Source organism: Bacillus rossius, chromosome 17 (assembly GCF_032445375.1).
Source record: "Bacillus rossius redtenbacheri isolate Brsri chromosome 17, Brsri_v3, whole genome shotgun sequence".
Taxonomy (NCBI): Eukaryota; Metazoa; Arthropoda; class Insecta; order Phasmatodea; family Bacillidae; genus Bacillus; species Bacillus rossius.
In genome coordinates, this window is record NC_086344.1 from 11,506,138 (window position 1) to 11,518,681 (window position 12,544).

Below are 12,544 nucleotides of genomic sequence, written 5' to 3' on the forward strand. Positions count from 1 at the left end.
CTGCTGGCTGCCCCGTGCGGGCAAAAACTAAGTAGCCTGTAGGCTAAGTTGGGGCGTGAAGCGCCGATGTAAATTCTCGTAAACTTCCCACAGTACTTACGTATGACGTAGAACACTCATCTTGGAGCACTGATTTAATTAAGTTAAATACCTCATGGTAGATGGAAGCCGACCGCGGAACTGTACGTAAAAGTTTGAAAAGATATTACACTATTGAAAACTACATGTCGGTGAAAGCAAAGGTTGATGGTTCCGCGTTGCACGCAGGCTGCCGGCCTGTTGGAGCTCCTATAGGACACTGACGGTGTCGCCGCGCGCGACCCCCCTCCCCCGCCAGCCCTCCCGCGGAAACGTGTGAATTTCGCGGGAAACTGAACCGGCCAGGTTCGAGACAAATCGCACAGTGAGACATAATTTTGACAGGACTGAATTATTAATTAATGAAAAATAATGTTTAATAAAAACCTGTGGAAAAAATATAATTTAAATAATTTGTTGTAGTGCGGCGGAGGGATATGCCACACCCGGCCGGATCCTTCCGCCGGCGCAGCACTCGTTGCATGGCGTTCGCCTCGTCGCACGAACTACACTTTGCTGCGCGCACGAGCGCGTTCGGTGCACACACTTTTGCGAGACGTTGATGAGGCATAGGGGTCTATGCGACATAGAGGAGCATTGGCGGTCGGCGTCAAAACAATTAATTATTTGAAGAAGATGTGCATTTAATTTAGTCTGAAACTCATAAAGCAGATTCAACAAAGACTACCAAGTAATGTCACTATCCTTAAAATAAAAAAATAAAAAGTCAGTGTTAAATGTTGAAGAAACATTAAAAATGAATAAAAATAATGCAATAGCCGATGTGTCCAAATAATTGGGCTTAATTAGCAATTTCATAGATGGTATGCTGCAAGAATGACATATGAATTTCATTATGTGGAATAACCAGAGATTATAGACCTATGGCCACTTTTGCCCCTCCCAGGACGAAAACCCTGAATTCCTCCCACCCCCCTCAAATTTAAAAATTGAATCATTTTTAACGACTTTCAAACGACTTTTGATATTGAGCCTAGTGAATCGTGTTTATTGGAGTTGGCAACAGTGGCCTTACCTTTACACAGAGTGAGCTACTGCTCACCAACATCTCTGATCTAATACCGTTGCTAGGCAAGAAAATGTAAACATAACATTGTGGTTAAAGCGCTGCATTTTAGGTGTTGATTTCGTTTTGAACTATTTTATTTATTTTATTAAGAAAACATTTGTAACCTGCTGTATAAATTTTCTCAATGTCGGCATGTCCACTGTATTTATAACATCTCACGATGAAAATATTTATGATACTGTGAAAGAAGTCCAACGTAAGGAACAAAAGGCAAGGTGGGTTTTTTAGATTATTGTGAAGTTATTTTTATTTTACAAAACCGTTTCTCACAAATAACTTAATCATGGTTACCTAAAATGTTTTGGGACTGTTTTTATATTTCATGACGTCACCAAGAGGGCGTCGCTTACAAACGGGGAAATATTGGCGTTTTGGGTGGGAACATTGTATTCCTTATTTTTTTTTTTCTTGGTAATTAACGGACGTCGCGGTTTTTTAGAAACGGAAAAAAAAAAATTCGGAAAACAAGGTTTTCGCACAGTACACATGTCCATAAATTTACTCCGAAGGGATGGTTTCGTAATTCATACTAGTTTGTGAAAAAAATTAAAAAATTTCTATCTTACATTACAATATCTCGGCTTTTACGCTGCCACCGCCATTCATTGTTGACCCGCGATAGATAGGAATTTATTTTTACCATTCACTTAAGACGTTCCCGAATTAACCCTGCAAGGTTTCTTAATTCCTACTGGTTTGTGAAAAAAATAACAGTTTACATTTCAATACCTATGAATTCACTCAATCGCAGTCATTCATTGTTTATGTTTAGAATTGTGGGGTTTTTAAAAAAAATTTTTTGAGAACTTTAGTCAATGTAGGGGTTGTGGCAATTAAATTCATTTAAATAATGATTATTGCAATTGTAAATAATTTTAAATGCTTTTATTTCATGTTTGTTGTTTTATTAGAATAAGCAATTTAATTATGCAATGTTTGTTTTGTTACATTGAATTTAAAGTACGTATTATTTTGAGTCACATTGTAACGAATGAGTCTAATGGGAGCCAAAAATTTGAATTGAATTGTTAATGTTGTTCATTTTTTTGTGAGGAATACATGCTGTGCACTGAAGTAGCAGACAGATTGAATTTTGCAGTCTTTCCAGGGAATTAGGAATTATTTTATTACAGCCATCGTATATTGTGTGTTTGATATGGCTGGTGTTTCATGTATCCAAGTTTATTCCTGTATCCTGAAGGCATGATCCTGTTGGCTTGATTCTGTGGTACATGATGCTTGCTGTTTTAATTCAGTATGTCGAAAAATCCAGATGGCATGATCCTGTTGGCTTGATCCTGTGATATATGATGCTTGCTGTTTTAGTTCAGTGCATTGGAATATCCTGCACATGAAAGAAATTGGGAAATAAAAAATAATTATGATAGTAGGTTGAAAAAACAATTTTTAATAGATTTACAATCGTAATTCATTATTTCATGGCAATATTCTTCTGATGTAGTTAGTCCAAATTGAGTTTGCAATGTTCATCTTGCAATTATTATCTTTGTGTTTTTGAGGAAATTTTTGTGTTAGCTTACTAATTGTATCACAACTTTACCAATGATGCCATAAGGATGGCAGTACTTTGTTACCATCCTCACATTCTTATAGCATGGGAAAGAAATTGTTTTGGCAGGCAGCATTCAAATTTCAAATTCTAAAATAATCAATTTAAAAAAATAGGGGTGACAGGTTTAAAGAAATGAATTTTTTTTAAATGGTTTTCTGGTCATTGAAAATAATGATTTATCTATTAATATTTTTCATAATATACTACAGTATTGTCAGGTTTTAGTGTTTTTTTATATATACTTATAAATGTATGTTTTCCAACAAAATTATTTTGGTTTAATTAGGCCTATGTGTTGTGCTTTTACCCATTTCTTTAAAGTGCAATTTCACCATAGTTTGGTTATGATAAACACACAAATATCTGCATATCATAATTCACACTAGCATAATTATGATACACATGATACATCACAGTCTACATGGGAACTGAAATGAAAGGAGTCTAATGTTGTTTACAATACTCATGTAAAAATATACATAGGTAGGTACTCATACTTTATTGGAAATATCCTGCTTACTAGTATTTATGGAATCATTTCTGAAGATTGATTTCCAGACTTTGCATAAATCCAATTAATTGTGATAACTTTTGCAGTGTCATATATTTAAATTATAGTGATATTTTACCTTTTCAATCATCAATGTTTACTTATATGACCAAAACCCTAGTAGCAATTCATTATGTTTAAATTCAGTATATTTAACATTCTATAAATGTGAAAAAGGCAACTTTTAGCTGTGTGAAAGCGTATGAATATACTGTTTACTACATAAACAAATTAATTCAAAACTTTTTTTCGGACTTTGAGACTAGGGGATCACTATAGAGAAGTAGCACAAATGTTATTCTATTTTTTTAATTTTTTTAATTAGTATGCAATTAGTTGCCTTTTGCGGCAAGCACTGACTACTTGGAAATTCTGTTGCCGCTATTTCGACTGCGTGGAAGGACTAGCCGCAAGACACATAGCTTTAGAGCAACTAAAGAAAGTGTTTTGTATAAATTATACATCAAGAATTTGAAACTGAAAAACAATTTTTTCTAAAGTAAAGTCACACTTTTATTTCAGTAAGTTACTGAAGTTTCACCACCACTTGTTTGAATGGTATTTTAAAATTTTGTAGTTTGTTCTTCATGTCTAGATGATTGTATACACGGTGCCTGCAGGTAAATAAGTCTATGTAAATTTAAAAAAAGTAAGGAAACTGAAGGACTCATCACAAAAAAAGCCCTGAAATACAGTAACGCTGCGACGTCACTAAACTTTATCGATCTCCAACTGACTTTTACTGACTTGCATTTTTTTTTACCGCTCAGTTCACAATATAAGGCACTTAAATAATGTTGAATGTATATCTGAAATGTATATCAGAAAAATAAATCTCTCTAACACATCTTCTTGTTGCCGCTAATAGTAGATATATTGATATTATTTTTTATTAGCTCATTTTACATAAAAGTTCTTTGATGATGTCCTGAAATTGGTGCACCAGTTGGTAGCCTGTAATATGTTCACAGTTGTAAAGATATCGGTGGCTTGTGTTCAAGCGGATCCACACTTGCACGCCCTGACGTGTTGTTTGCCGGCGTGCCCCCAGGTATGTGTCGAAGCACCACAAGAGGGTGGAGGCGGACGCGAAGAAGAAGGGCGGAGAGCGCAGGACGCTGGGTCCGGCGGACGTGCCCCTCAAGGGCCCGGCGCAGTTCCTGAAGAAGCGGTCGGGCGGCCGGGCCCGGAGACCGGCCTGCGAGTGCGTCCAGCCAGGCAAGCATCCCTGTTCCCAGACCCCGGCACTAGGGCGGCAGCTCTCGGAGCTGCTGCTAGCCACTGTGCCACTGTGTGTTTCTGGTACGAATGAGGTAGTATCCTTCCTGACGTGCTGTTACTGCTTCGCCCGCTGTTCAGCATCTACCTTGGGTCCTTCCACTCCCGAACCCGATATTTATTTTATTTATTTATTTATTTATTTTTTTATAACATGCCACACCAACAGCGCAAGGCTCCAACGGTGGGCACAACATGTAGGACAAGTACTAAACAAATACAGTAACAGAACAAAAACAAGAACAAAACAATTATAAGAACACATAAATAGTAGGACAAAACAAAGACAAGACAATACAACCTACAAATATCCGTATGAATGCTTAAATTCTATTAATTACTTAAACTAACAAAAATTAATATATATATATATAAAATTTTTAGATTAATTAATAATTATTATTATATAAAATTGAAATACTACATGTAACTAAGGTAAGTACCATAAAGATAATTAATCTTTGGATGCCGAAAAAATAATTTTTTTAACAAGTTTTTTAACACACTCAACCGAACAACTTCACAAGCACCATCTTGCCGACCCCCGCAGGGCCACCAACCTCTCCACTACACACGTCCTGCATGACACTTCCAATACTTTGTGTTTTTGCACATGATTGTAAATACATAAATTCAGAATATAACCATGTATTGTATATGAAATGACAATTATTTATTTAATTTTTTTTTTTTATGACCTTAAAGACAAATTTTATGTTAGTCGTAGCATGTACAAAAAGAATTAAATCAGTCAATTGTTTGTATGTTTCAATGCTTTCAACTCAAAACACTTTATTTTTAAGCATATAATTTATTAAAGCAATATAAATTAGTTTTTCCTATAACCATAGAAACCTGTAATTTTTAGGGTTTTGGAAATCCTATTTTTTTTAGTTATTTATAAATGCTGCTAGCCATGTGCCCGAAGGAAAAATAATAATTGATTGTCATTTTGGATGAATTACGATAAATGCTGATATAGTTGACTTTTATTTATAAACAAAAAGTAAACACCAATTTTCATATTTATTATTTTAAAAAATTTGATCTTCCTTACAAACTTTCATCCCCTATTTAACCCCCTTAGGTAATAAATTTTCAAAAATCCTTTCTTAGTGCTCACCTATGGTGGAACTCCTATGCAAAATTTAACGCTTCATGACCCACGGTTTAAGCTACGTTTTCAGTCAGTCAGTGTTAGAGTTTTCTTAAGTAGATCTAAAAAAAAGGTTTTTAAAGATGGAGGATACGTATGAACGTTTAATCCAAAACTGTATACAACATGATTTCATGTTTTCAGTACATGCTGGGACTGACATAAATATTTGTATTTAATAGAGGTGTAAAAGTAACGAAAAAATGTGTACCCGTATGTATTCGTTACTATAACAATTAGTACTCGTTACTTTCGTATCGTTACTCGTTACTTCTGATACCGCATGACATGGCACATGCTATGTTATGTAACAGCATCGAATCGAGTCGTATTTTGTACGCGTACAGTATGACGTCGCGTAAATAATAATAAATTGAATATAAACAATTAAAAATATTTGATAATTAACAGCTTTTGTTAACCAAGAAACAATTAACTCTCACAAGAGCGGCTTTATTATAATATTTATTTTAAGATAAGAACATAAAACGTGAAAATACGTGATTATAAAAAACAAAAACATACATATTTATAATTTGTAAAAAAATACTTTCTTACGTTGTTTCTGTTCGAATCTAAAACTTTGTCTACACACACAATACCTTTAATAAACAGTAAAAAACTTGGACGACGAATTTCCAAATTATACTTTTATTAATAAACAAACATCGTTCTTTGTAACGAATACGCGCGCGCATGCGTGAAACATACGAAAGATGCGAGTAACGAAATGCATTCGTGTGTAACGTTTCGTTACTCGTTACTCGATGCCGCACCCGTTACTCAGTAACGAATACATACGGTTTGCTACAGCTCTAGTATTTAAGGTCATAAAAAATTTAAGTATGGACTTGTTTGGTTTAAAAAAAAATTATAATGAATTTTAAGTATGGTTACATTCTGAATTTATTTAAAATCATGTGTAAAACAACAAAATATTAGGGGGAAAATAATTTGACTACTGCACCCTTAACACCATATTCTTTCCACTGAACAGGAACATAATCTAAAATTATTCACTTTTATTGAGACGTTAAGTCATGGTAATTATAATTTGATTTTTTTTTTTTTTTCAAATTTGCCACAAGCGTGATCAGGTGAATTGTGAATCCATGACTAAATTTGAATGATTAATAGTTGTCCATATTACCTTAAATATACTGTAGGTGATAGAGTAGAGATTCCATTGTCCCTGTGAAGATGTTGGGTGGATTCCTGAAGCCACCAGTACAGCTATATGAGAGCTGAGAGTCGGGCAGATGTGAGCGAGCTCACCAAACTCACTTTGCATTCTGGAGTCATGAGTCATGGCTCATAACTCTCATACAAACTCCATCAGGTCTCATACTGGTTTGTCTCGTGCCTTCCTGCACGTAGCGTTACCTTGTATTGTCCAACACTACCTCTATCCTCATACAGGTCCTGTTGCCCTGTTCACCCACTAGCAGTTGCCTCGTTCACCCACTAGCAGTTGCCTCGTTCACCCACTAGCAGTTGCCTCGTTCACCCACTAGCAGTTGCCTCGTTCACCCACTAGCAGTTGCCTCGTTCACCCACTAGCAGTTGCCAAGTGTCACTAACGCAAGCTGTAATCTCCAGCAAATTACTATGCTTGCAGCATAGTCTTTAGTGAAACTTAACAGCAGTCATTAGTTCTTTACAATGTCGTGAGTTTTTGTAGAAAATCATGGCAGAGTCGAGCTATGACTGTGCAAAATGTCAGCAGCAAGAAAATTAGGTTTTTTTTTTCTGTCTTGTTTGCATGCTCTTGCCACCTGAGATGTGAATGTGTTGGTTAAGTAGGAATAAAACAAAACTAAGTACTCCAGCATTTAAATTTAAAAATTGTTACACAATTTAGTTGGCAATTGAATATTAATATTTTTAAGATCTAACATTTTAATGCAAGACAGTTTATTTTCCTCGAAGAAAGCAGAAAGGGAGTGACCTGAGTGCAGGAAACTGTCCGTGTGGTGACGGGGCGGTGTCCGCAGGCGAGGCCCGGTGCTTCAAGCAGACGAGCCTGCCCCCTGTCCCGGGCCACACCGTCGCCGACAAGGGCGCCCCCGACAAGCAGCAGGCGTCCGTCAACTTCGTGCTGCGCAACGTGCTGAACGTGAAGCGGTCGGCCCCTCCGCAGCGCTGCAGGAGGGTCGCCTACACCAGGCACGGCGACACCCAGTGCCTTCAGCCCAACTACATATGCAAGAAGGTGAGTCAGCCAGGGCGTGCTGTTCGCACACACCTCTGTCACAGTCATTAAACGTGAAGTTTTATTTTCATCGAACTAGTTACGATGTACTACCACTTATTAGTAGGGCCATGCAAATTCTCGCGAAAAGATTTCTAGACCAGCTGATAGTTAAGACACTGTAGCATCGTCTGTATTTTCGTGATTGGATGAGTTTCTTTCAGGTGCATGACGATTGTTAAAAACACCGATCACAGTAATTCGTTGCGGAAGCAAACGCGTCCTGAGTGGCTAAGCCAAACAAGGCAACTGCTTCTCTCGCCAGACGGCCGCCAATCGCGAGGAAGAAACCGCTGGTGCGCGAATACCTTGTTGAAGTCTAACAAGCGTTCAGCTTTATTCTCGAAAAATGCCTGCCCCTACTTATTAGCATTGAAACTTGACAATGTACCACCTTCGAGCACGTGAGCCATTTTTTTTTACGTCGGGTCGGCAAACGAGTCGTTCCGAGTTGAGGCCAGAACTAATTCAGTATGCAACTTTGCGGGCAGTGAGAGCGGGCGGCAGCTAGAACCCAGCTCCGTGGCGGGCTCTGACACTCTGTTCTACAACGTACTGTTGATGCTGCCGTTTCAACTCGGAGAGGCGTCATGCCACGCTCCAGCTGGCACTTGAGTCGTGCAGTCTGTAAGCTTCCGGTTGGAATGCTTCATATTTACGAAGCATAGAGTGATCACATTAATCAAAAAATTAATTTAAAAATAATATAATATGGCAAAAAAATGTATGTCCATTTAGCAAGAATTATGGTAGCTTTTCTGTGGGAGCTATGAGTCTGTAGAGACAAGATTATAGGGTGAATTGCGATAAAACCTAAGTAGCACTGAAAAGCAAGTCGAAACACCAATACCGAAGTGCAAGTTAATACACGATTTAGCACCAGAACACAAGTTATATAATGGAATTAAGTAGCTTTTAACCAAAACTTAATTCAAATCATAAAAAATAAATCGTTTAATGTTTGAAATTCAAGGAATGTCATATTTCTGGACAACATATTGTACGAGAGTGCATGGATCAGAAAAATTTGTTTCATTTGTTGCATTGTGCATTGCTTATTGAAACAATTTTAAACCATACATGCTTGCTAATTTATTTTTAGTGTTCTGAATGTATCTGTTTTAGACCAATTTATTAAAAAAATTATTTTACCCTAAGAATCCAGCATATAAATTTTACCCTTATTTTGTCAGGTATTAATAAAACAGATTTATAAAAAAAAAGTAACAGAGAAACATCTGTTCAAAAAAGAAATTGGACTAAAAATAAAGCCATAAAATCTTGTCTCTATCAAGTTGAAAACATTAAATTTATAATTTCTTTTGTGTGATGTACTAATAATAATTTATTAACCAACTGTGGAGTTTGGAAAGTACGTTAAATAATATGTCGGAGGGCCCGACAAAATCAAATGCTCCTCTGCCCTAAGTTTCTCTTGACGGCCCTGCAAGGCAGTGGAGAACATTGCCGAACAACAACCTCTTGAGTGGGACGACTTCCAACATCGTGCCTGTCAGAATCGAGCATCATCGTCGTCATGTGAGAATGAATGTCGGTGTGATGTCTCGTCCAGGAGGCTAGAGACGATGAGTGTCGATGACATCAGCTGAAGAGTTGAGGAGAACCTGTCAGCACACGCAACTCCCGCCCTGTGCCCCCGCTCGCAGGCACGACGACTCCGAGAGTCGGTGGGAGGCCTGTGTGATCCACAACAGTCGCGGACGCGGGTGTGGTTGCAGACGTTCGGCAAGATGCCGCGCTACCTGCTGCGGAGGTTCACGCAGGAGGAGCAGGCGGAGCAGCAGCAGAGCAGCCGCGAGGCCGACGCCCGGCCCGCCGTCCGCCTCGTGACTGCCGAGGAGCAGGCAGCCTTGCTGAAGGTCTGTGCGCTTACATCTCCCCACCTTCTCTGCCCCTCTCCTCCCTGCACTCCATCCCTCCCCGCTCCACCACCTCCCCTTTACACCCCTATTTACCCCACTCCGCCCCTTCTACCCCGCTCCGCCCCTTCTACCCCACTCTGCCCCTTCTTCCCCACTCCGCCCCTTCTACCCCACTCCGCGCCTTCTACCCCACTCCGCCCCTTCTACCCCACTCCGCCCCTTCTACCCCACTCCGCGCCTTCTACCCCACTCCGCCCCTTCTACCCCACTCCGCCCCTTCTACCCCACTCCGCCCCTTCTACCCCACTCCGCCCCTTCTACCCCACTCCGCCCCTTCTACCCCACTCCGCCCCTTCTACCCCACTCCGCCCCTTCTACCCCACTCCGCCCCTTCTACCCCACTCCGCCCCTTCTACCCCACTCCGCCCCTTCTACCCCACTCCGCCCCTTCTACCCCACTCCGCTCCTTCTACCCCACTCCGCCCCTTCTACCCCACTCCGCCCCTTCTACCCCACTCCGCCCCTTCTACCCCACTCCGCCCCTTCTACCCCACTCCGCCCCTTCTACCCCACTCCGCCCCTTCTACCCCACTCCGCCCCTTCTACCCCACTCCGCCCCTTCTACCCCACTCCGCCCCTTCTACCCCACTCCGCCCCTTCTACCCCACTCCGCCCCTTCTACCCCACTCCGCCCCTTCTACCCCACTCCGCCCCTTCTACCCCACTCCGCCCCTTCTACCCCACTCCGCCCCTTCTACCCCACTCCGCGCCTTCTACCCCACTCCGCACCTTCTACCCCACTCCGCACCCTCTACCCCACTACACCCCTTCTACCCCACTTCGCACTTCTACCCCACTCAGCCCCTCCCTTCCATTCCCTTTCCCTCTCCTCCCCTCCCAACACTCTGTCCCATCCCTTCCCTATTCTCTTCTCCCCTCCCAGCTCTTTCCTTGATCAAGAGATGCTCATTTTGATCTGGCATGTGCTAGCTTTATCAGTTAACTTTGCTACTTTATGTATTTTAAGGTTTTAAGTAGTTAAGCCAGAATTATACACACAAATTAAAATTGTCGTCAGTGATGAATGCATATATGTCTGCATGTGAAGTGAATATAAAATTGAATGCTAAAATTATTTGCAGAGTCAAATCTAATCATCATATATGTTGCTCACTAATGCTGTACTAAACTAAATTTATGAAAACTAAAATCAGTAAAGTAAAAGAAAAAATGATTTTAATGGTATGATATAAGATATTATTAATTAATACTAATTTTTAAAAAAAAATGAAAACGTGTACAGCCAAACATTCTTATATACAAACAACAATTCATACACTGTTGGCTATCAGTATGAAGATTTGGTACATTAACGTTATTTACGAACTGAACGCAACTGAAGACCTGTGAATGCAAAGAGTATGCAAGTCGAGCGTAGCCCCACACGGGTCACGTCACACGGCCCTGGGACAGAGTCGGTAGCCGGGTCCACGTGGTGGCGCCCAAGGTCTAAACGTACGCAGATTCGAACCCCCCTTCCCCCCCCCTCCCCCTCATGAGAACATCATAGAATTAACCAGCGAGTATGTGGTGTAATGGATTGCATTTCGGTGTTGCGCGGTGTTTGACCTGCTGTTTCGTCGCGGCAATCCTCGACGCGCGGTGTTGTGGCGTGGCTACAGGGCATGCGGCAGAACTGGGAGGAGCTGCAACGGGCCTTCCAGCTGCTGCCGCTGCAGACGGACACGGTGCCCAAGCAGCGACGCAAGGCCGGCCTCGAGGAGGAGCTGAAGAAGCTGGAGCACAACATCCGCACCGTGGAGCGCCACCCGCACATCTACGTGTACGACGACGACCTCGTTTAGGCGCTTTTCTCTCTTTCCTCCCTACCCCGCTCCTTTCCTGGAATTACGTATTCTTCGGACATGATTTTCCCATTAGCACACGGTCACTGAAAGTTTATGGAATTTTTGATTCTCTCCTGATTCCTTTTTTTAAACCCCCTTTGGTGGTGATCCTTTTGCGACCAACATTTTTCGAAGGATTTTTAAATGGTTTCTCGCATCTAATTTTTCGCGATCCTCCTCTGTTGTGGTTTTTATTTCCGTATCCCATCCCATTTTTCTTCCGTCAGACGATTTGTCGGGCCCCTTCACCGTTACTTAAATATACAAAAAAAATTTCAAACCCGAAATTGAAATATATATTATCTAAACACTAAAAGTTACCATGGCCATAACTTATAATGTGTCCGATGGGTTTTATTAGCCATAGATTTGTAATTTTGGTCCTATCAGGGTAAATATTTGCTTTGAAAAAATAATAATTGGAAACGTAACCAGACCTCCACCTTTGCCCCCCCCCCCTCCACCCACTCACCACCTTATACCTCGTGATGGCTCTGTTCACAAATGCAAAGATACTTGCAAACTAATACGTATTTAAATCACTTTCCATAATAAAGAAGATTACTTTTTCCGTAATATTGTAACATTTTTTTTAAGGTTATTAAATTTTTTGTTTTAAGACAATAAATTACATATTATTTTTTCTGCAGCTCAGTGAGCGTAGACTTACATTATTACCGTCGTCATGGTTAGCGCATTGCATGTCACAAGAAGGTACTTGAAACCAAAAAGCTTGTTGCTCGGAATCATCACCAAGCAAAGACACTGTTCTTTGAGG

At 40.4% G+C, this 12,544-nt stretch overlaps 1 protein-coding gene across 2 annotated transcripts; it reads left to right on the forward strand.

Moving 5' to 3' along the window:
• The first annotated feature begins 1,107 nt into the window (after positions 1 to 1,107).
• Positions 1,108 to 12,394, forward strand: LOC134540824 (enkurin). Of its 2 annotated transcripts, none has more exons than XM_063383787.1 (5): positions 1,108 to 1,383; positions 4,343 to 4,509; positions 7,720 to 7,937; positions 9,644 to 9,856; positions 11,542 to 12,394. In XM_063383787.1, exons 1-5 carry the CDS (start codon positions 1,301 to 1,303, stop codon positions 11,722 to 11,724), a joined length of 864 nt encoding a protein of 287 aa, XP_063239857.1. In that variant the 5' UTR covers positions 1,108 to 1,300; the 3' UTR covers positions 11,725 to 12,394. The 2 variants fall into 2 exon arrangements, with proteins under 2 accessions (XP_063239857.1, XP_063239858.1); XM_063383788.1 differs by having other exon boundaries at positions 9,716 to 9,856.
• Positions 12,395 to 12,544: the final 150 nt, after the last annotated feature.